Source organism: Pholcus phalangioides, unplaced genomic scaffold, assembly GCF_987345545.1.
Source record: "Pholcus phalangioides strain wild (caught in Gottingen) unplaced genomic scaffold, Ppha-v1.0 ptg000007l_1, whole genome shotgun sequence".
Taxonomy (NCBI): Eukaryota; Metazoa; Arthropoda; class Arachnida; order Araneae; family Pholcidae; genus Pholcus; species Pholcus phalangioides.
The window spans coordinates 48,134,052-48,159,658 of record NW_028301600.1 but is presented as its reverse complement, the minus strand read 5'-3'; the positions used below and the strand labels follow the sequence as shown (position 1 = coordinate 48,159,658).

General features: G+C 34.3%; 1 protein-coding gene across 2 annotated transcripts; it reads right to left on the bottom strand.

The window, feature by feature from the left end:
• Window positions 1–10,008: 10,008 nt before the first annotated feature.
• Window positions 10,009–25,561, bottom strand: LOC149085400 (maleylacetoacetate isomerase-like). Of its 2 annotated transcripts, none has more exons than XM_089233398.1 (7): window positions 25,461–25,561; window positions 24,886–24,937; window positions 22,560–22,621; window positions 16,514–16,594; window positions 14,071–14,148; window positions 11,468–11,591; window positions 10,009–10,324 (listed from the first exon to the last, which is right to left on the bottom strand). In XM_089233398.1, exons 1-7 carry the CDS (start codon window positions 25,461–25,463, stop codon window positions 10,095–10,097), a joined length of 630 nt encoding a protein of 209 aa, XP_089089524.1. In that variant the 5' UTR covers window positions 25,464–25,561; the 3' UTR covers window positions 10,009–10,094. The 2 variants fall into 2 exon arrangements, with proteins under 2 accessions (XP_089089524.1, XP_089089522.1); XM_089233396.1 differs by lacking the exon at window positions 25,461–25,561 and adding an exon at window positions 25,181–25,427.
• Window positions 25,562–25,607: the final 46 nt, after the last annotated feature.

Below are 25,607 nucleotides of genomic sequence, written 5' to 3'. Positions count from 1 at the left end.
AGATATTTTACTTTATAAATACAGCACTCAGTTTCCACAAATTGACTGCCGATGATCAAATGCTTTTTTCAGCATATAAACGTATTTAAATATCCTCCAACGTATAAAACATTGCGTTTGACACACAGAACTTTGTAAGCCAACTAAAAGCTGGAAGAAACAGGTAACGATTTGCAAGTACGTATATTATGAAAAAATACAGGATATCTATATAATCAAAAATTACATGTTCTGAGCTGTCTACAGCATCAACTACCCATCAGAAAATTATACTCTTTATATAGGAACACCTTAATAAAAGGACGTTGAGAATTTTTGAAGCCTCAATAAAAACGTAAAATGTCCGCATAGCTTTTGGTGTGAAATTATCATGTTCATAAAAAGGTGGTTTCTATAGTAGAGCATGTTCTTGTAAACTCAACGTCATGCTATTAAGCGAAGAAATGGGAAGGGAAATCGTTCTGTTGGAGATGTTTACCTGCCATAAAACTTCAGGAAGGTGTGAAAAATATTAGCATGCGACTGAAAACTTGTACACAAAACACTTCTAGTAGTGAAAATAGTGGAGCTGATTTTTCTACTTTCAGTATTTTTCATGTCTCTCTTCAGTAAAATATGCCCAAAGTTTCATAGCTTCTGATGTTAAGGCTGTAGATAGCTCAGAAAACGCTAACTTTAATTATAGACAGCGCCACCCTTACCAGACGTGAGGCCCGGTACGAAAATAATACGAAACTGTTTCGTGAGAAAAATAATTTTCGTGAACTCCTTATATTATTTGGATTTTCATGACAATTTAAAAGGCAGCCACCTTGTTCTATTTTTATTTGCAAAATAACTTATTTAAGTCAATTTCTTTTCATTTCTATTACTGCAAGAGAGTGAAACCACACCTGCCACTTTTACCTGTAATATTAACAGTCAAATTGTGCAGAATGATCAGAAACAGTGCTTTCTCGTATGTACAATTCATTTTTTCAATAATGTTTTTGAAAACGTTATTCATTTTTATACAAGTTGCACAGGGTGGAATATTGGTTTCCTGTCATCTCTCTTAAAATGAATGCTTCGACGATTCTTTAGCGACTCAAGTTAAAGAAATCATATCGAGTCTAAATAAGGAAAAACATTCTTTTAAAAAAAAAGGTGCATTAATTCCTCAATTTTTGTTATGAGGGAAAATTCAAGGTACACTTTTAATGCAAGAAAATGATTTACATTCTTACAATTTACAGATATTCTCCGACTAAGAAACACAGTACCTTCTTTCTACGAAAACATCTATATCCAGATTCCAAGAATTTTTGGAATCAATGTATACATTTCTTATTTCCCCAGTTTAAATTTTTTGAATAAAAATTCAAATAAACAAACAGAAAAACTTAAAGCTTGAAATAAACACTGCGAAATACGTAAAAACAGTTCCTGTTAAAAAAGCAACGAAGACCATAAACTATTTTTAGAAAAAAAGTGAACTAGGTTACAAATTCATTATAAACCATGGTGGGGGAAGATGGTTTGCAATTGCCATAACACTTCACATGGGAGTGGCGATTGTTAAGGTTAGCGTCGATGAAGACCATATAGTGCCCGTAAAAAAATAGTCAAGTGTCTAGGGAAGTTCCTTCTCATTTCATCCGCACCTGCTATGCCCAAAATACAGTGTTAAATAACCGAAAATGAAAAAAGTCCATTTTACTTCGGAGACTAAAAAAAATGGTTTCTTATTGTTGTAATTTTTTTATCTTTTTAAATTGCGTGATTGAGATTTGAATAATTTCTGATTTCTCAAGAGCCAAAACATTGAACTGAAAATTTAGAGAAATACAGATTTTTCAAGTTTTTAATCACAGACCATGGAATGAATACCGTTACCGTGATCAGTGAAGCAACCGCTTTTGCCGCATCTTTGGAGCTCAGATTGAGCTTTTAAATTTAAGAAATATACTGATGTGTGTGTTTATTATTAATTATTAAACAAACACAGGATTAAATAAACACAGGAAAAGTCATAGAATGACTATTTCAGTACTGTATATTCTATAAACAGTTATAAGCAGTATTTTTTTGTGATCGAACTGGTCGCTCAATTTTGTTTGTTGCTCAATAAGAATTCATCACGCACGAATTGAATAGTTATGTAGGAAAAAAATAGATGGCACCACAAAGAGAGCAATGAATGACACATTTACGCTTTATATTCGCATTTATGACTTCAAAATATTTTTTATATATGAAAAATATTCTTAAGAGAGTGCTAGAGACCGACATGCTTTAAAGCATCAATTGACTACGCGCGTGGACCATGTACTAGAACAGCTTGTGTGCACACGAGTCAACGTCGTAGCAAGAGCCACTGAAATGTTAGAAAATGACATATATAATATATATATGGAATAACATTCTTAAGTCCATCTCTTCCCCCACCCGTAGATTCTATTTGTATCCCTTCGCAAGGCCGTAGCGAGGGGGACTTGGGGGATCTCCCCCCCCCCCCCCCCCGAAATGTGAGAAAACGACCGAAAAAGGGAAAAAATTGGCCAAATCTATATTGTTCTATCACTTTGGTTCCCCCGAATGAAATTTCTGGCTACGAGCCTGCCCCTTCGAAATAAATTTATGACTGCTGCCCTGACACGTGTAAATCATGAAATGATAGATTTTTGATATGTCCTAATTTTTGAAGTTATTAATCACAAAGGATAACATTGTTGTTCATAAATTGATTGAAAACTCTCCGTAAAAACTTTGAGGGGAGGTAGAGAATATATGAACGTTAACTCTCCCGGTTACTTTTCCAAGCTTAAAAAATACATATATGAATTCCACCATATCTCCTGAGATCCCAGAATGAAAACAAAATAGAAATAGATGATGAAAAAGAGGCATATGTCAAAGAATCTAATATAGGCGGAGATAGACTTGGAAGTCTGGGATGAGCACAGTCATTATTTCTCGGAGGCACGATGATGATGATGTCAATTCATATATGCATATACAGTCAACTTCACCTTTGACGCTGGGGGGGGGGCATTGCCCCCACGCCCCCCCCCCCCCGTATCTCCGCCAATGAAGAATCTCCCCCTCCCTTGAGAAATGTACTTCAAAAAAGTTATAATTGATAATTTTACAAAAAAAAATTATACACTTATGAAAAAAACATGATCAATCTGTGGGTCTGATAAAAAGCTATCGACTTGGTCAAAGAGATTCAACACACTCCTAATAACGGTTGATTACCATCATTCACCAGGTCATGATTGACATGAAAGAAAAACTTTTAATAGCATATGGAATATTAAAGTTTTTACTTGATAACTTATTTTTCTGATATAATATACTGATACAGTCGAAACTTGTTGAGACAAATTCACTTAATATGAATAGAATATTTTTTACGTTGGATTAATATGGGGGAATAGTAGCAATATCTTCGTTTAATACAAACATAAGCACCGTCACCCTTTAAAATCTGACGACACCCTTCTCTCCGCAACGCACTGTTTGTGAGCCACTGTTGTAAGCAACATTCCTTCTTAATCCAGGTAGAGACCCGCCGCTCCGACTCATGCAGAAACCGGAAAATCTGGTTTTGCAAAATCACCTCAGCCACACCTCAAACTGGCTTTTGGGGGTGCTAGGAGCTGCGTAGCCGTTGCAGCACCTGCTTAAGCTACGTGCGAGCGCCCGCGAACACAGTTTCTGCCGCGCAAAAGAAATGCACTTCAACCCTTTAAGCGGCAATGCCGAGATGTTTCGTCAAACTTGATCTGCTCTATTTCAGTCTCACCTTGAAATATTTCGTCAAACTTGATCTGCTCTATTTCAGTCTCACCTTGAAATATTTCGTCAAACATGATCTCCTTTATTTCAGCGAAACCGAAATATCTCGGCTTTTAAAAGCTTGTTGAAGTTGTTTTTACAGTAACACACACACACGTTTTCCATTCCCCCTAACCAATCAGTTGTCAGTTGCCAGTGGGCAGAGTCAGCTGTTGTTCAAGGTTAGATAAGAGAAGGAGCGAGAGAAAAGGGGACTATGTGTGCTTCCCCATTCTTCAGCAGCACTGCAAAGAAATATACGCTCTGTATAAATGATAGAAAAGGATTTTTTTCAATAAAAGTATTGCTCTTCCTAGAAAGCTACGCACGTCATGACAGGTAGTTTTGCATCTTAATGAGGGAAATGAAAGTGATAAGCGGAGTAAGTTTTTTTTGTTGGGGGAGCAGTTATCAGCTCGCAATCAGGAAAAAAAATTCTTGAAAATGGGGGCAATTTGTGAAGGTTTCGCAATTTCGAAAGTGGCAGTTATAATGCTGATCAGGAAAATTTTGAAAACCCTTAAAGGGTTAATATACAATATGTTATTAAAGGGGGGTCTAACCTGTTGCGCTGTTTGAATGACGTCAACATTTTAAGGTTGCGGGATTTTTAAAATCATTCTTGGTCTCTATTAGCGTTCAAAATATTAATACAGTAAAACATCCTCTAACGGCCACCTCCGAGCAATGGCCACATTTTTTGGAACCGAACGCGTTCCATAAACTTAATATTACAAGAAAACTCCGAACAACGATTTCCAAATAACGGCCACTTTGGACATGGTCGGGAAAAAAAACGTATATTGTTATAAGAAAAATAATTTTCAAGCTTATTTTTAAGGGATTTTACCGCTCCCCAAACTTTATGGGAAAAAGATTATGTATATGCTTCCTTTTCTTGGGTACAAATGCTAGATGAGTATATTGAAGGCCGTGGAAAGGAAAAATCTCTTGAAGAGATAATATGGGGACGACAGCATTTTCTCTAAAATGACTAGAGGGATATGCAAGTTCACGGCACTCCCCATATATAGTCCAAAGGGATGGTTCCATCCAAAAGAAATAGTGCTCGCAAATAGGAATAGAAATGTGCAGGGTATTAATTTTTTGAGAGGGATGTGTCAATCTTCTCTTTAATAAAAATGTATGTCAGCGCCTATGTCTTCAGTTATCGGATTGGACTCATTAACACCCTGGAAAGGTCTGGTTCATAGTTCCCAAACTTTTTGTTCTATCTTCTCCCCCTTCAGCATTTTTTTTGCTCTCATCGCCCCCAACTCAAGCCAACCCATAGGATCCTATATTAAACCCATAGCTTCTACCGTTCCTTGGATCATTCCATTGCCCACTTTGGAGAACACTGGTCTACTTGAAGGTCCAGTCTGAACAAAGAACTATTAGGGGTTGCTGGTACACCGTCCTGTCCATATCAGTTTTTCCCGCTTGTTGTGTTCTACCTGAGCACTGCAAGCCTGAATTTCAGAATGTCATAATAGCTATGGATCCGAATTAATCAGTTATAATATTATCAAAATATAATCATATATTTTAATATAATCAATTATATAACTATCATAATCAGTTACAGAATGGATTGTCATTTAGCATGCTATTACGAGGAACGCAAAAAAATTTTAGTTGTTTTTTTTCCAGAAATAAAAGTACCTCTCCCAATAACGGCCACATTTACACGGTCCCGTTATTGACTGTTCTTGGGAGATTTTACTGTATTTACAACTTTTTCAAGTGACCCATAATGATTCCACTGGATTTTTTAAATATTTTTGTGCATATTTAAATGAGTAGAATCAGTGGTAATTTTTTCAAAACTTTTTGAAGACTAGTTTAAATGACAAGGAAAGGAAAGGGTCCCAAGGTGACGTCTTCAAAAAATTTTGAAAAAAATTACTCATTTAAATATGCACAAAAGTATTTAAAAAATCCGGCGGAATTATTATAGGTCACTCAATTTTTTTTTTAACAATAATATTTTGAACGCCAATAGAGACCAAGAATGAATTTAAAAACCCCGCAACCCTAGAATGTTAGAGTGACGTCATTCAAACAACGCATGATCAAGTTAAGGCGACTGGAATAAGGAGGCTATATAGTGGTTATAGATCAGGGGTTAGAGCCTTTTTAATAACATATTGTATATTAAGGCATGTGAGACTAGACTAGACAGCACAGATAAAGAAAAAAAAAAGAGAAATAACTAGTTTCTAGAAAAGAGAAGCTGGAGATGTGATAAATCGGTAGGGTTATGCATAATCGCCAATCGTCTCTGTAAGTTTCATAAATTTATCACTTTTATTAGTGACTAAGTGACGTTGGTAAATTTGATAAACGCTACAAAAATTATTGTTTTTTTTTACCAGTAATTGTGCATAATATCCTAGTGTAATTGGTGAATTTGATAAATATGAAAAAAATTTCCAAACGAGTCTAACGATAAATTCTGTTTGATTAAGAAAGTCGCGCCCCGTTATAACAAACTCCCATTTAATTTGTTTAAGTTTCCAGTAAAACGTGTTAAATAGGAGGTCATTATATCGAGCTTCGATTGTAGAATTCGTTGAATAGGAGTTTGTGTATTGAGATTTGATTGCATACATAAAAAAACTTATAAAAATTCTTTAAATCAAAGAATTTTTTAAAGAGAAGCTGTTATATCGGGGTATGATCGTAAAATTTGATAAGTAGGAATTCGTCAAATAGAATTCAAAGGCGTTATTTTGAGGATGTTCAAAAAAATTCACTAACTCTCAGAGTTCATTATAGTCGATGCTCGTTATAACGACCTCATGTTATAGCGACCATTCCATTACAACGACCGGTAGGATAAGTCCCTAATGTTTTCATAGAACTATTATCATATAGCTTCACTTTCGATGTAACGGACCTACCAATATAACATCCGTTTTCGACGGGATGAAGGGGGGTCGTTATATCGAACGTCGACTGTATACCGTTCAGACTCTGGTTCACAAGTACGATCATTTAAATAAGGAATCTTATCTTATCACGGCAATGAGACCGATTTCTCATATTTACCACTATGAAATGGCGATTATCCATAATAATTGGCAAACGTGATAAGTTCAGTATGTTTTATCAAATATAATACCGGTATCTATTTACCGGTATTATGAATAATCGCCGGTAAAAAGATAAGTTCTGGGAAATTTATCAAACTTACCAAAATTGTCGGCGATTATGCATATTTAACAGGTTATTATGCATAATAACAGGGCTTACCACATTTATTGTAATACATAGGCCTATATCACCAAGAAGAGCGAGAAACGATGAGTAGTCGACTGTTGTCTTTGTTCTCTAATAGTTTTTTGCGGCTTAAATAATTTCACCCGAAGCTAATTTATTTTTTCTTTGTGTGTGTAGTACTAGTATTCGGAATGCTTTTGAAAGCGCAGGTTTGTCTACACGTATTCTATCCAAGTAAAACGCATAGCCCTTTGTGTGACGACCAGATGTTTGTTTCAAAACCAAGTCCTATAACGAAATTTTCTTTTAAACAAAAAAAATCAAGAAATATTGATATCAAAAAATTACAATTTTTCTGAACTTCTGTGAATTTTGCAATAGCATATTATTACTATAAGCTATATCAAATAGCATATATTAATCATATTATTCTTTACATTTTGTTTTAATACTGTGGCGTTATTTCTAATTAATCATTGTTTTAATACTAAGAACTGATACATTAACTATAATAATATTATGATGGTTATACGAATATTTCATGTTGTATTGCTTATGTTTTGGCAATTTTATCGACAATCAAATTTTTTCGAATCCCATATTTCTGGGATTGAGAAAAACACGGGAGATGTTCTTAGGTAATTATAAAATGAAAACTGTTCACAAAAAAAATCGTGAGCGAAAAAGAATCTGGCTTTGACAGGTGGTGATGTTTATTAGTGATACAGGTAGTAATGAAGAATGTTGTCTCACTAAAGCGAGTTGTAGACCCACAACATGAATATGAATTCATATTCACACACGCCCTGTCAATTTAAAATATTGATATCATTTACGGGATACCCAGTACTGTAGGTTCCAGGGGCGTAGCCAGAAATTTCTTTCGGGGGGGGGGGACCAAAGTGACAGAACAATGGATTTGGCCATCTTTTCCCCTTTTTTCGGTCATTTTCTCACATTTCGGGGGGGGGGGACCAGACCCCCAAGTCCCCTCCCCCCGCTACGCCCTTGGTAGGTTCACCAGGGGCTATCGGCTCTTGTGCTATGTGACAAGACAAGTGCGGCTGCAAGAAGTGCCGCTCTAGCAGGTGCGTCAAATGTGAGATAAAAGGACAGCAAAAAATATTCATCGGCCAAAAAAAAATTTGGGAAAATTATTACCATTCACTTTAGGAATGGTGGCAAATCCGAAGTGAAAGAGAAAAAAAAATTTATATTGACTCTTGGTCTGACGAATTTATTCTGTAATGTTGGTTATGTTTGCACATCTTGATAGCGTGAAGAAAACCAACATTACAAGACTAATAATTTATATTTTTATGTTTTCAACTTCTTCATATGTATTTAAATTTATTTTCATTTCCTTTGCGGCAAAATACGTGTATTGCATGCATTGAGTACCGATAAAATGGATAAAACGATGTTTTATGAATTATCAAAGCTTTTTTTTTTGCTATTGATTAAATGCTTGCAGTGGAACCTCCAATAATTACAATAATTGGAGGTTCCACTGTATATGCACACTCCCCGCTGCGAACACCTCCGCTGTCAGAAACTTATTTAAATCTCGCGGAATGGGGCTTGAACATATTTCATCATTTTTTAATGGATACTCCCAGTTAGTAGACACAATTATTGGTCCTATGCGTATCCATAATCAAAACGTCCACCACATGTTAAGAGTACAAAATCTCACTGTTCCTTCCTTCGCGTCAAAATGAAGCAATTAAAAAAAAAGATTTCTAAGGAAAAAACAATTCTAAGGAATTGTTGGAAAGGGGATGCACTAGGGGTAGGCAGGAGCACCAGACACAGGTCCCACACAGGTACAGACTGTCTCACACAGCCCCTGAGGGGTATACAAAACATAATTCCGACACAATTCACTTCTTCTGGGGGAAAAATAGTAGTACATTGCTAGCATGGTGATAGGCAGACGTTCTGAATGATTGAAAAAGTGTTACTAATAGACAATGTGCACTTTCCAAGCCCAAATGTTGCCTACAAAATAAAATAAAAAAAACGCCCATATCTTCAAATATGCACCTAATGGCAAGAATTGTCATTACCACTTCTATATATATGAAAAAAATTCAGGAATAATTTTTGAAAATGTATGTTACCAAAAACAAATTCAATCAGCATTGTTGGAGTCAAGTGTGCATCACTGCTAATGGAGGCAATGGCGATTCTTGTCACTAGGTACATTCCAAAAGCAACAGGCATTTCCTACACTATAGCTTTAGTTTCCCCCTTCAGGGGAAAGAAAGTCCTAATCACCCACCTGAACGTAAGCGAATAGTCTCCTATTGAAATCAGATGCTGTTTCCCTTCATTTTGATGCTTTCCAACTTTTCCTCGAAGTGTTTATATGGAGTTATATGTGTAATGAATTGCTCAACAAGGTTATTTTGAATCATCAGATTTTCTAACTCTATCTGTGGTATTTTGCCTTACCAGGAATCTAATTTTGGCATAAAATGTCCTTTTTAATTAATTTTGATTCTTTTCGAAGTTCTTTCATGAATATTATTTTATTCTTGACCACAAATACACATATTATGGTCAAGTGTGAGAACATCAAAAACAGATTTTATGTTAATAATAAAAAACTGTTCATTTCTTCATCAACTACACATTCATTACCCAGAAAAACACTCATATTTTTATCAATATATTACTTATTTCTTTCAATTTGCTACATAGATAAATTAGAATTTCACCCTATCTGTTTACATTATTATGAACTGCTACTACACATTGTCGATCCACACACAATATAAAATGTTTTAAAGCTTTGTAATTCTTTTTATACGTCTTATAGCTAAAAATAATTGTTCCATTCAAACACAGGTGGTCTATACCATCTAGTCACTTCCCTGTTCATCATGTTTTTAATGATTCATATCCTGAAATAAAAGTGGCTTTGTGAGTCTTTTGGTTAATTAATTAAACTAGGAGTCTATATTAAACTGCAAAATTTAATGTTATAAAAGAGTACACATGAATAATAAAAAAATAAGACATTTAGAGCTTTTATAAAGTTACTACATTTTAAGTTCATCTGGACAATCAGGCTGTAAGAATGGATGAGTGCTCTTGAATGCATCAAGACTCAAAAGATTTTCATTGAGTTTACTCAAAATTGGAAATTGATTCATGTCAACATCAAATCTACCAGCATTGAAAATTTGGGGAACTAAGAATATATCTGCAATTGTAACTGAATCTCCAACACAATATTTTCCATGTACTGGCTGCAAAAGTTTCTCCAACCCTGAAAAAAGAAATAACATATATATTTAGAGCTGAAGTAAAAACCATGGTAGTTACAGGTTTAGATCTATTTTGTGTCTTTCATATAATTTTTTTTTCTCCTCACAAGTAAAGCAACACTTAGAATTTACTTTTCATTCTACTATTCGAGAAAACTTTATTCAGTTATGTTAAAAAGCTCCAATTCTTTAGAAGATAAAAGAAACTATACTATGAAAATGACATTGTAGATTATCTAGGAAAAGGACTAATGTGTTTTTTTTTTCTGGAACCTTGAAATAATTGTGATATACATCTTAACCTTCACAACCTATTTCCTTTTTCTTTCCCACACTCGAAGAAATACATTTCAGCTTCTCCCCAGTAGAATGTCACTGAAAATACAATCTTGATTTCACATTTAACTATTCATCTGGACATGGTGTCTATAAAGTTCATAACTGTAAGGTTTAATGTTAAAAGAGATGAATGAGAGTTTAGAGTGATGGTTTTTCTTTTATCCTGTTTTGTTCAAGACAAATTTTTCTGATGCTAAAGCTTTCAAGTGCAAAAGATGTTTTTAAGTTTTTCTCAGTGCCATTATTCACAATTCAATAAACAAAGAAAAGGGATAAAATAAAGAAGTAAAAAAAAATTCCTTTTTCTGTTCTTTGATATCAAACCTCATCAGCTGTAGGTAAATAATTTGCATTTCCACCATACAGCTACCAATATTTTTTGTCTAGTGGAAACAGGCCAGATTTGGTGTGTGGTGAAGTGGAAGTAGTGGAAGCAGGCAAGAGGTTAAGAATTGAACTGTATGTATCAAATATGATATCTCACAATTTTTGTTGATGAATTTTGGATGGGGACAACTCATCTACATTTATCAGAAATCCATTGTAAGCAGTAGCTATTCTAATGAGAAGCATCTGTTGTTCTCAATGCATAGACTATCTTTAAGTAAATATTTCTTTGTACTCTAATAAAAAAAAATTCTACGTTTTTTTCAAATTTTAATAATGCTGCTCAGTAGACAGTATCATTTAAAATGTTTCATAAATATTTGTGAGTTATAACTGTATTTTGTACACAATGTTAGTTTATTAATATCATAAAAATCAAATTCCCACACATTAAAACATTAAATCATAATTAAGTGTACCTTTAAAACCACGAACAATACACTGATTTCCCCATTCTTTATTTTTGTCTCCAATCAATTTCAAAACTCTCAGATTTTGCAGTGGTTGGATTCCAGAGCAAATACATTCTGCTATAGCACGTACCTGTAATATTAATTTGTTATAACAATGTATTACATTGATTAAAGAGTAAATAGAATAACTTTCCATCGTCACGTTTTCTTATATACAGGGTGCATAGATAACTCCACTCGCTGAAAATTACTGGCAAGCTGTAGAGGCATACTTTCAATTCGAAAAGTATCCAAATAACGTATGGAACTCGGATAATTCATTCATATATCAAAGGATTATAGTTTTCAAAATAAGAAAATTAACTTTTTATACAGACACCCTGTCATTAAAAACCCAAATAGAAAGTTGTTGCCCTGTCTCTCCTGAGGCCACCAAAAATATTCTGCATTTCTAAGTACAATATTTGCTGAAATATTTGAATTCAAAACTCTGAGAAAAGTTGGGAAAGAACAGAATAAATGAGAGAAAGAGGCGATGTCCATTAATTAACACTGTTCTTTCCCAACTTTTCTCCAATTTTTTAATTCAAATATTTCAGTGAATTGCACTTGGAAACATGGAATTTTTTTGTTGGGCTCAGGAGAGACAGTGTAACAACTTTTTAACTGGATTTTTGAGGAAAGGGTGTCCACATAAAAAGTTAATTTTTTTATTTTAATAACTCTACAACCCCTTGGAATATGAATGATGTATCTGAAGTCTACATGTTATTTGGTATTTGGGTACTTTTCCTAATTGGAAGTATTCCTCCAGAATCAACGATTTGCCAGTAATTTGTGACAAGAGGAGTTAGTTATGCAGATAGTTATAGTTATGCACTAAGCATATCAATAACTGTTTTGAAAAGTACCTAAAAACTAATCTTTAGCAATGAATTCGTTTTAATCGGTTGCATTTATCCGAGGATGATGTCACTCCACTATCCATACAGGTTTTTAACAGCTGGCTGATGCGAAGATATATTTTGGAAAGAGAAAATTCATCTGCCCCTGCGGGAATCGAGCCCACGTCCTTTCACTTTCTGGGCGAATGCCCTAGACCACTAGACTACAGAGGCAACAAATATCTCAATCTTTCCTTGGATTTCGTGTGCACTGAACGGGAATGTACATGGATGGTCGGACCTAACTCAGGCCAAAGCTCACAATTGTTGACAATGCTACCAGATGGTGACTTATCCGAGGATGATGTCACTCTCCACATATCTCAATCTTCCGGGAACGGGAATGGGAACGTCCATGTAGGGTTCCGTTCAGTGCACACGAGCTGCAAGGAAAGATTAAGATATTCGTTGCCTCTGTAGTCTAGTGGTTGAGGGCATTCATGCCGAAAGTGAAAGGACGTGGGTTCGATTCCCTGCAGGGGAAGATGAATTTTCTCTCTTTCCAAAATATATCTTCGCATCAGCCAGTTGTTAAAAACCTGATAACCCTCTAAATACCTAAATGCATATTTTTTTCTGTTGTGGGAATACCTCAAAAATATGGTGTATTATATCGTAATATCAGCTGAGCTGAAAGACTGCATTGTGCTACATGTGTGAAACACCATAAGTGAACATTTGAAGTCTGTCTCATGTGGTTCAATGAAAAATTGACAATGAAGAACAAATTGAGCAATATCACATGCTTTTCTGAAATGTATGACAATGGAATGTGAAATAAATACAATTTTCATCATTGTCTTTCTTTCTGCTTCCTGCATATTTGTGTAAAATAACTATAAAAAAAAGTGACCTCTAATGAACTTTTTTTTGAAGAATCATTGAATCTATCCTTTTAAATACTGTGCATAAAAGTTTTGTGGTGTTAATTTTATTTATTGATCAAAACTACTGAATGCTTTGAATAGGCCAAACGGTTTTATGAATAAAATACAAGCGGTCTCTAAACTGGTGTCCACCAAGATTTTCATTGGTGCCTGCAAATAACTAACAAGTTGATATGTTAATGTGGATGCCATTTTCAAAATTGAATTTGGGCATTTGCACCTGTGGCCCTAATGGAAAACGAATGCATGTACCAACAGTAGCGGGGGGTAGACATGAGTATATATCGTGAATACTGGAGTTCATTCTAGTAACAAGAGTATGACACAATAATAAGAGTATGGTGCAGTACTATAATAAGCCGCAGTGGTGGTCAAATGGTCATAGTGATGGACTTGTGTCGCGAGGTCCTGAGTTCAAACCCTACTGTTGCCACAGTGGTGGTTGGCCGAAGTTGGTTTTCTGTGGTTCCCAACTTCAAGGAGCGAACGCGAGAGCCAATCTCCCCTTTAAAAAGTCTCGCCACAGAGAGCAACAGATCTACAAACAGTACAAATGTAATTCAATCATAACACATCACTCACTTCATTTCTAAATATAGATGACAGCACAGAAAAAGCAAACACAACACTATATAAGCATTCAGACTGTTAGATACACACACAGTTACACTTTGGGCATAACTCACTAGGTAGTAAATCGCCCATATATTGTGATAGACCTGAGTTGTGCTGTTTGAAAGAAAAGAAAGTATTACAATGAATAAACACCTTAGCTCACCTTAGCTCGAAGGAATTTGTCTGATGGGAGAAGAGGGTGCTGCGGATGTGTTTCTTCCAGATATTCAATAATAGGTAACTGGAAATAAAATCAATTGTATCATCATACAAGAGATAAGTTTAAAAAATTAATAGAATGATGAAAATATACATACATATTAAAACAGTCCTGATTTCTCACAAAAATATTATACTCATCTGATCTTCCGCTATCACAGTCAATATTTATATATATATATATATATATTCATTATCATGATCATTTCCATGTTCTTAATCTTTTACGCAGTTTTATAAATTTCAGTGATATTCATTATCCACTTAAAACTTGAGCCAAGACTGGCTATTAAAAAAATTGATTGATTTGTGTTTATGTCAAAATACCCTTTAAAAAGAAAAAAATTTAATCAATTGATTAATTAATTAATTTGGGTCCATATATTTAGTAGGACCATTTGAGTTAGGACCATTGAGACACATATATGTACCTCAGGTCTTAACTTGAAAGAAGAATCATTAAAACCATTTAAAATCATTAAAAAAGTGATGTGCACTATGTGTACCTCTGGAGCAAAGATGGCAAATTGGTATAGAGGAAATAACCAAACCCTCGGTAAAATACTACATACTTTATCAAGGAGAACTTCTTTTATTCTGTGCAGGTGATAGTGCTTCCCACCCCCAACTAGAGAAAAATAAAAAATAAAAACCAAGGAAGAAATATACTCATCTTTTGTATTATTTATACTGTACAACCCCAAAGGAAAGAGAAAATGTCTCTCTTCTTTTGTTATCAAAATTTAAGCAAAAGCTAACTCCGCCTGTCATGTCATATGACATGAACATATTTTTAATTTGTGCTCCATCCCTCAACAGTCACAAATTGTAGAAAGACATCGTCCCCTAAGTGATTCAATTCAAGAAGTCCTACATGGGACTGAGCTATTTTTAGATTGAAGCCTTTCAACTCTTCCCAAAAACATTATATTTTCCAAAAGGTGCTCACAATGAAATGAGACACTCCTGAAATACTCTGTCTGAGAATCGCCAAAAGAAAAATTGCATCAACATTGTATTTTTGGGTGGCAACCAACACTCAACGACGTAGTTCCGTCGGAGAGAGGACCTCCTCTTAGGGGCCTCTGCATTCTGGGGCCTGTGTGTGCTCCTTTCTGTTTTTTTATCAACAGCAATCAAATTTTTATGTCAAAAAAAGTGATGCAATGTCAACATGTATGTCACACGTTCAGCGAAATTGATGTTGGCGGTTACACAGGACATTATCGCTGTGTTTCCAAAGAGTCAGTCACATGTTCAGCAAAATTCTTTTATTTTATATTCGCAGCGGTCGCGCAGGACATTATTCCAAAAAGTCAGCATGAGTCAACGGCCCACGATACTCAAGAGTGATCACCTTGAACTTAAAGGTCGTTGTTTACCATAACTCTCCCGAATGAACAGTCATGTTTGATCATCAACGTCACCGGGCATAGACTTGTCAATGAACATGTATCATCATCATCACCGTGAAAGACGTGTCCAGTTACCATAATGTTACTGAGGTATCTCATTTTCTTTTATTTATTTTTTTATAAGTTTGAAGTGCTTCATTATTTCATTTTTTATTATTGTTTGTGTGAATACTCAAAATCAATTATCCATAAGATTAAATTCTAAGAGCAGGAGCCATTTGATTTATTAATTCTCGCAATCAATGGTTGTAGTGTTATTATGTTGAGAAAAAAACATATCATGCTCTTCATTCAAGCGCACTGTTCCATGTAATTGTGGTCTAATTTGTTGTAATAAAGACAACGCTCAATGTACTACCCTATTCATCTAGCCAAATTCAAATTCTTTTTTCATTTGCATTGTCATCCATTAATCATCTCTCCTCTTCCCCCTTTTTCAGCTTTCCTCATCGAGATAACACAACCATCTCAAATAATTTAATTTTTCTTTCATGATAATCATCTTTTTTCTATTTTTTCATGACATCACCCACCAGCAGTTTCAAAAATTGAGGGAAGATGGAAAAAATATGTTCTTAGGAAAAGCATTGTTAAAACTATCAGGGATGATCATTGATGAAATAAAAGAGTTTTAAGGAGGTGAGATATCTCAGAATTGCCGAAATACAAAACATCAAGTGGGATAGGATATCTTGTAATCGCTGCTAAGAAGGTAAATTTAACTTACTGGCCAATTGGTATTTCTCTCATAAAACTCGTGAAATTGACAAAGAATCTTGCTACTTTCATGTAGTTATAAATATGTGGTTATTTTGGAAATGAATAATACATACTCCTGATCAAATTGAACACTTGTGTATATACACATGGTTATTACATCAACCTAGTATATATAGAACTTGATAGGTAAAATTCAACTTTTGTTTATAGTTTTGAATCAAGATTGTTACAAAATGAATTTTCATTACTTACAGATTGAGTGAGTACTTTGCCATCATCAACAAATACAGGAACTTCTTGAAGAGAATTTATTTTCGTGAATTCTTCAGAAAGCTGCATGGAAAAAAAAATTATTTCTTCTCTTTTAATCACAGAAGCACTTACACTCAGTGACCAAAAAATATTAGGAATATCCCTCACTGAAACTTTGACGCAGCACACGCGCAGATGTAATAGACTGGATTTGTTGATATAAAGCTGGTCAGAAGCACCAGTAAATGTTGCAATTTGCCTGTTCATGGGAAAAACAAGAGATTTGAGTGACTTTGAAAGCAGCATGATTGTGGGTGCTAGAAGGGGTAGTTCCAGTATCTATGAAGACGCAAACCTTCTTGATTTTTCTTGTACAATAGTATCTCGAGTCTTCAAGAAATGGCAGCTAAGTCAAAAAACTTTGAGCAGAAACTTTGAGTGGGTGGGGATGGCTTGTGAACGAAAGAAGTGTCAAGCATCTGACACGCATTGTGTGCAGCAACAGAAGAGCTGCAATGCAACAAATTGCAGCACAATATAACTCTGGATCATTGCAAAGCATATTCGTACGCTCTACAAGATGGATTCTAAAATAGGATCCTTTAATAGTCTGCGCCCAGCAAGAGTCCCTTTGATTTTGCTGCAAAACCAAAGAAAACAGCTTTTGTGGGCTAGAGAATGCCAAAATTTGACACTTGATGAATGGAAGAAGGTTGTCTGCTCTGACGAGTCAAGATTTCTTCTCCATGATGTATATGGCAGGATCCATATGTGGTGCAAGCAGTACAAAGTTATGGATCTGGCATGCCACATGACAAGTGCTCAAGTGGGTGGAAGTGGAATCATGGTCTGGGGAACATTTTCCTGGTATACTCTTGTTCCCTTATTTCCATTGGAAACATCCGTCAATACCAGAACCTAACTATACATCGTTGCTGACCGTTTCCTGATGTTTATGGCTATTTCCAGCAGGATATTGCACACTCCCATGGGGCTGGAATTATAGCAGATTGGTTTGAGAAATATGATTCAGAGTTGCAATTGCTCCAATAGCTCCTTCAGTCAACCAATTTCAAGCCAATTGAGCATTTGTGGGACGAGGCTGAAAGATCTGTTAAATGCTCTGAAACACCACTTTCTAATCTCAGGGAATTAAGAGCTGCCATTTCGTTAGCATGGGCTAATATTTCTCAATGGTTTCAGCAACTTGTAGAGTCCATGGCTAGAAGAATATCTGCTGTCATCAAAGCTAGAGGAGGTCCCACACAATATTAGTGGTGAGTAGCAGGGTGTTCCTAATTTTGTGGTCACTGGGTGCGCATCATTATGATCTTTAGAACTCTATAAGGAATATTTTTCTTTAAAAAAAGTTTCAAATTGAATTGATAAGAACTAAGAATTTACCTTCATTTCAGCTAGAATAATAAACTGAATTTAAAAAAAAAGAATGTTATTGAAAAGAATTACCATTGAAAAATAATTAAACTCAAGTTCAACCCTTTATCTCCTTTCCTTTAATTGTTTATAAAAAGGTTTTCATTTTATTTCTTGTCAGCAATAGAACTAAAATGCCCCACCAAATAATTTAAATGATAACTATTCATTATTATAATCATATTTATATTTTTATTCTCATTCTATTTTTTTATTGCTATTATTCTTTTTATCATTATCCTTTTTCTTCTTATTCCAGTTTTTTTTTTCAGAAACAGACAGATAGAAAAAGTATATTTCTAAAGGAAAAACCATGTGATTTATCAAAGAATCTCACCTACGAAAAACAGGATGTCACAATAAGAAACAGAAAAAGTTAACCACTGCTCTTCTCAGTGACATTGATGAGATATCTCGCCTTCTTAAAAGCTTTTTATTTTAGCAATGACTAGCTCAGATATCTTGTAAAGCTTATTTCTCAATGAATCACATTTTCTTACACCTCTTATTTGTGCCTACTGAAACTAATTCATAAAAAAGATGACATTTTACAGGAGGTTTAGTGATTTCTGTCATGCTGTTTAAAGGGTTGATGAAGTAGCAAAGGAAATCACGGGCGAAGGGGAAAAGAAATGAAGTCAGTGAAAAAAATAACAAAAGAAACAAAAAATAAGAAATGAAGAAAGTGATGAAAGAACCAAGAATTGCAGATAATGAAGAACAACCTTATATCCAGAGTGGCTACAGAGCTTTGTACAACTCTATGAAAATGGATTAAAGACGACATCCGAGATTTCAATTGTGCTTTTTAAAGAAAGCACACTAGGATATAATAGAAATTTTAAATCAACAAAATGAAAAGTATGTGTTGGAGAAAAAAATTCATTTTTTTGCAGTAACAGTCAGAAGAAAAAGATCTAAACAGAGAAACGCATGGTTGGAACTGTATTTACCATTGATGGTTTTACCACCTACAGAGAAAAAATTACAGTTTTTGCCATCATTTAAAAAATTTATCTACTCATTCTTTGTTTTTCCTGAAAAAAATGCATAATTTCAAGCCAGTTTTGTGTAAACAATGAAAACAAAAATTATTATATTACTAGCATACCTATTAAAGTACCTATATATGCTCATTTCGTCATATTATAAATTCTCTCGACATAAAAATTATATTATCATATGCTGAGATGGATAGAAGTAAAAACAAGTATAGGCTATAAATTCTGGTCAGAATATCTGCTTATAAATAGTTTAGTTCTTTAAAGAGTAATCTTATGAGTTCTTATTGGTAATAACAAAAAATTGGGAAAGAACTGCAATATTGATTAAATTTCTTATCATAATTAGTAATTGGGGAAAAAATTGAGCAACAACCATATTAACCTATAATTTCTATATAGTATAACATTAAAAAAAAAAAAAACTGGATTAAACAGAACCTGTCTAACGTGGAAATGGAAAGACAAATTTTACCTTTTAACGGAAAATTCCATGCAAACACTTGGACTGTTTCGCGATCAATTAACCAAAGGATCATACAAAATATTAGTGCTTCTATCAGAATTTTTAATGCAATGACTGCTTGCCAAAGCAAGTTTTACTTCACCCACCCTTAGATTTGTAAAAATCGTTACTGTACTTGATGCTGTTTTTTTTAAAAGCCACATGTAGTGAAGCAGTGCGTTCTGAAATTGTAACAAAATTTTTCGATAAAGCACACTTTTTTACGGGAGAAATCAGTGTAATGCTTAGATTTCCGAACGATATACAAGACTTACAAAATTGTATGCAAGCTGCTTTCCGTGATTGCAAATGTTGAGCAGGGCTGGAATTGGAGGTGATGGGGGGGGGGCAATCATTCGGGTGGCAAAATTTAGGAGGTGAAAAATTTGACTTGTAAAAATTATTGAATTTTACAGTGGTCAGGGAAGCGAAATCATATTGCCCCCCCCCCACAAAAAAATCCTAGTTATGGCTCCGGTGCTGATTATTACATAAACATAGGCAACAATGTACAAACTGAACCTGACATGACAGATATCGACACCTTAATTGAAAATTTCAGAGAAAATAAAGTAGAATTTAAATGTAGTCATTTCAGATTAAGAACAGTGTAAGGTGAAGTTTCATACAGATGCAGTGAAAACCTAAATATTTAGTAATTAGAGTAAATAATGTAGGCTACATTATTTTATGCATATTTAACACAGATGATTTCCAGTTGATTTATTTTTATTATACTGTACTTCAATTGCATACGAGATCGTTACATAATTTTACACATTATGTCAATTGAATCTCTATTAAGGGGAAACCTGTGTTCAACGGAAAAAAATCTTGGCCCCTTGCGATATATAAATTCATGCACAGTAAGTATATGAATTTATATATACAAAAAGGAGAGGCAAAAATTAAAAATAGATTTTTACATTGTTCAAATACAAGGAGTCCTGCTGATGAAAACCCTAGAGTTAATCATGTTTCTTTTATAATCTTCATTTTTCTTTTCTTCAAAACTTTTCTCATGGTTATCAGCTATATATGTCATATATACATTGTAATAAACTACACTGGTGAAATAAATTAAGAGAATTTGCATATTTTATCGAATTTCATGAACTGAACTGAATGTGAAACCACTGCTTTTAGACAAAAATGCAAATCTTGTACGTCAAATACGTAAGCGTACACAGAACCAGTAGAGAAACAGGCTTTATAAGCGCGCGTAAGTTAAGACACATTTCGTTCGCTAGCACACCTCGGCGAATTTCTTGGTGTTATTTTGTAGCAATCGGTTAATTTAAAATTGTAACAGTAAAACTTAGTAACCACCAACGTTTTGATGATGGAATGAGGTGGCGAATTGTGGGGAGGCAAGAAGCAGGCCAATCTCAAGTCCAGATTTGTAGAGAGTTCAATTTAATGAGCAGGTCGTCCAAGAGCCACAACGGCCAGAGAAGATCACCATTTGTCAATTACAGGGAGGCATAACAGGAGTGCTACAGCTTCTCAGCTCTCTCGTGACTTGTATGCAGCCACAGGAATCCGTGTAGTAAGGGTGACTGTTTCCAAAAGACTTCATGCGAGAGGGTTGTTTGCAAGAAGACCTGCTGTTTGCATCCCACTCACTTCTACTGACAGGAGAATCCATTTATCATGGTGCAGAGAGCATAGAGATTGGAGTATGGATCAATGGGCGACCGTTCTCTTCACTCATGAGTCTCGGTTCAGCCTCAGCACTGATTCTCGCCGTGCGTTCATATGGAGAGAACCAGGGACCCGCTACCTACCCTCCAATGTCAGCGAAATCGACCATTATGGTGGAGGAGGTTTAATGGTCTGGGTAGGCATCATGTTGGATGGCCGCACACCTCTCCATGTCTTTGAAAGAGGCACTGTGACTGGTGTGAGGTATAGGGATGAGGTCTTGGAGCCCTATGTTCGCCTTTTCAGGGGTGGTTCATTTTAATGGACGATAACGCGAGGCCACATAGAGCTCTTCTGCTCAACGATTTTCTAGAGAGTGAGGATATTCGCCGGATGGATTGGCCAGCCAGATCTCCAGACCTTAACCCTATAGAGCATGTCTGGGATGCTCTGGTGAGGGCAATTGCAACTCGCAACCCCCCTCCGGGAACCATCCAGGGAATGAAAACGGCATTGCTGAACGAACAGGACCAATTGTCACAGGAAATGATAAACTGCCTTATTTCAAGTATAAAATCACGCTGCGAGACCTTTGTATATCTGCAAGAGGGGACCATACCCCCTATTAACCCATTTTTTTTGTTTATTCTGCAACCGTTGTTTCATACCTTCCGACTCCAACGAGTGTTACGCACGATCATGCATGTGTATTACAATTATTGAATGGTTATTTGTTTTGTATTGTATCAATGTATGTACATATCAAATTTCATTAAAATCGGTACAGTAGTTCTAGAGATAATCGACCAAGTCTGCAAATTCTCTTAATTTCTTACACCAGTGTAATACAGGGCTCGACAAATCCCACGCAGCATGTCTGCATGGCAACTAAAAAATTTATAATGGTGACTAAAAATTTTCTGTGTGTGACGTGACCACTAAATTAGGCAAAAAAATTGTGATTGGCTCCTAAAATATCTGGTTGGCACTTAGATTTTTCTTGATTTGTCAAGCATTGCCTTATTGGTAAACAAACAATCTGGTACTATTTACCAGTCAAAACTTTCCTGTGAAAAACCAACTACAATGAAGCTTTCTACATGATTCTGTACAAAGAGATTTCAAAAAAAAACTTTGGAAACATTATTTACATTCTAATTGAAAATTTCTGACTAACAATGATAATTCTATAGTGGTTTTATCCATCTTTTCTTCTGCTAATAGGTATATGGAAATGGAGCAGAAATATTAAAAAAGTTATTAGTATTACATATAATTTCTTCACAGTTTATCCTTTTCTCTGATAGCCAACTATAGAGATTCAACTGTACGCCTATATTATAAAATACACCAAGTATTAATTATTGCTTTAAATAAATATTAATCTTTATTAGTAAATTAAAAACAGTTACTCTAAGTATCAGTTACCATCATTACTATAAAGCATATAGGGCCTACTCACTTGTTCCCCTGTCAGCAAATTCACTGCCTTCAGCTCATAGTCTATATTTTTCCATGCTAAAGCTACACAAAAAAATAAAAAATGAATAAAAATTCAAATCTTGTATGTTGCAAAATAAAATCTAACAATCAAGGTGTTACATTTTAACTTAACACCATTAATAGTGTAATTCAAATAATATTGAGGTGTTAAATATGTATTAGCCCCTTGATGTTATTGCCTCCTCAATATAACACACATCATTTCAATAATAACTAATCACTTTTATTCATTAATTAAATTAGTGTTTGGATAATAGACGACTACATATTCGTAAAAGACATCTTTTTGTTTCTTTGGTGGGGTTTGCATGTGTGTGTTCACCTCATCCTCACTCCCACCCATGCAAAGGGAAAAGATTCTCCCTTTCTCTCCAGGGTTGCCAAAGCAACTTTCTGGCAAAATTGGCATGGTGGTGAGTCTTCTGTGGCAATTTACCACAATATCAATTTCAGTGGTGAGGTCTACTAATGCAGGAATGACTCTTGGAAAATTTTAAATAAAGTATTTTTAGAATAAATAGATAATTTTTTTTTACTACTGAAATACTGAAATTTCGCTTTCGTGTCATCTATTCACCTCACAATCAATAGATGAGAGTAAGTGATCGAAGTACAGCACTAAAAGATGTAGGATTCAATTGAGCTAGCAAATCAGTGAGGGGACTTGATACCTTTAACATGGTCAAACACACACACACACACACTATGCTCTAATAGAAATATCATTAAAAATTGTATTTAAACATTGATTTATTTTTGATTGTTTATTGATCGTATTTTTATTTTTATCATTGATTGTTTATTTTGTTTTTACACATTCTTGTTTGTATGTGCTATCCTATGCTGGTAAAAAGTAGAAGTTTTACATATCTTGGATACTTAATTTTTTGTAAATTAAAAAAAAAAGAAGCATTAAAAACAGTTTGAACACAGGATAAAATACCGTTACACCAATTTAATTGAATAAAAAATAACTGTCAGTTCATGGAATGAAACAAAAGTTTGAAATTTCATTGACTTAAACTCATTAAAAATTAAATTTTAAAATTTTAATATGAAATTTAAGAATTTTTTAATTTAAAATTCAATTTTGAATCAATTTTTATTACACCAATGTCATATTTTATCCTGCATGCAAGCTGTTTTTAATGGGTTTTTTTTTTTAATTTACAAAAAATTAAGCATCCAAGACATGTAAAAAAATTTTACCAGCAGCACATATAATCAAGAACATGTGTAAGAAAAAATTGAAATAAATCAATGATGAAATACTATTTCCAATTATATTTCTTTCAGAGCATAGTTTTTCACCATGTCAAAGGTATTAAGTTCTCTTGACTGACTGTAATCTGTATACATTCAAACTCACGACAACCCCTTAGTCTTTTTCTTTCTTTCAAACTGAGCACAACTCAGGTCTATCACCATCTATGGGCGATTTACTACCTAGTGAGTTGTGCCGGAAGTGTAACTGTGACCCCTTAGTCTGAGAAAGTCTTATTCAATACAATGAGATAGATATTAGCCTGAGCAAAATAAGATATGTTTCCATATCTTATTTTTATGAACCAGTGACTATTGATTATTCAAAATCTGGAGAATAATGGAACACTCACCGAATGGTGATACCACAAGAGATTATGCGTTATTTAGATATCCACTTGTAAATCTACGATTTAGTGGTTGTAATCACCTAAATTTCATCTTATCCCCCCTGCTTAATGGAATTATTTAATTTTTATTTAAATAGCAGCTTTTCGTCAGAATGATAGTTAGCACCAGTAGTAGTTTGGCTCATTGAGAATGGTGTTGGTTAATTCCAAATTTCGGTTAGTAAGAATGATGTTACAGGAGTCTGTCCAGACTTTTGGGGAACTTTTTACAAGGGTGCTGTTTTTGTGAAAATTTTCTTTATTTTGTGAAAGTGATCAATAATTTTGTGGAAAGCAAAAAAATGTAGTTAGTTTCATAAAAAAAGAAATGAAATTTTAAATTCATGGTTTTTGTTAATTCATATTTTCTGAAGGGTTTGTTTTCAGATTTGGAATTTTGCAAAGGGTCAGGAAAAAAAACTAAAACTTTTGCCTTACATACAGGGATGTGTTGAAAGAATCATCAAATCAAGATTGATACAGCTACATGAGTGTTTCAGACTAAAATTTCAATAGGTTAAAAATGAATAAAAGTTAAATGAAATTAAACTTTAAGGGATACACGAGACTATGAACAGACTTATAAATAAATTAATTGACTATTTTGCACAAGATACGAAAAGTCTAACTCACCAATTCTCACTCTCCAAGAACATGAGCTTCTAAAGTAAGAAAATAATGTAGGCTGTAAAGGTAAAATATATATATAGCTTTAGAGTTATACATATAGTTAGAACATATTGGAAGTTAATAAAGCATTGGAAACAAAATCACTTATAAACAAGGTTTACATATTATTCAAATACTATTTCGGCTGAGTTACTAACTGGTGAAGCAAAGTTTTACAAATATGTAGCAGTCATTTATTTATATTTTTATTGTTTAATTTTTTGTAAAAATATAAATAAGTTACGATCACACAACTAACTTTGCTGGAAGCCATGATGGAAGTAGGTAATTATGTAATTTTAACAGCACAAAAAAGGAAGAAAAATAGGGATTTAAAAGAAAAAACCCAAGTCTTATGATAGAAAAAAAATTCAATTTCCTTAAACTATTGTTTGGGCCAAAGCTCAGAAAGTCACCATAACCCAACTAATCTAAGACCTAGAATGATGTTATGAAGCTAAAGAATGAGTAAAGTTCGTGCAAAAAAATTACAAAGTTACTGATTAAACAGGTCTAAGAAAAAAAGGTGTTATATAGACCATTATCTTATCGCCATCAATCTATAACGGCCTTTCTAAGTGCTTGGAAGTTGTCCGTACGTCCAACTTTATGCCCAATTAATGTAAACATAAGATGTAAATAAATCGTGCACGTGAGTCTGAATAGTAGTAGTTGTACAAAGAAAT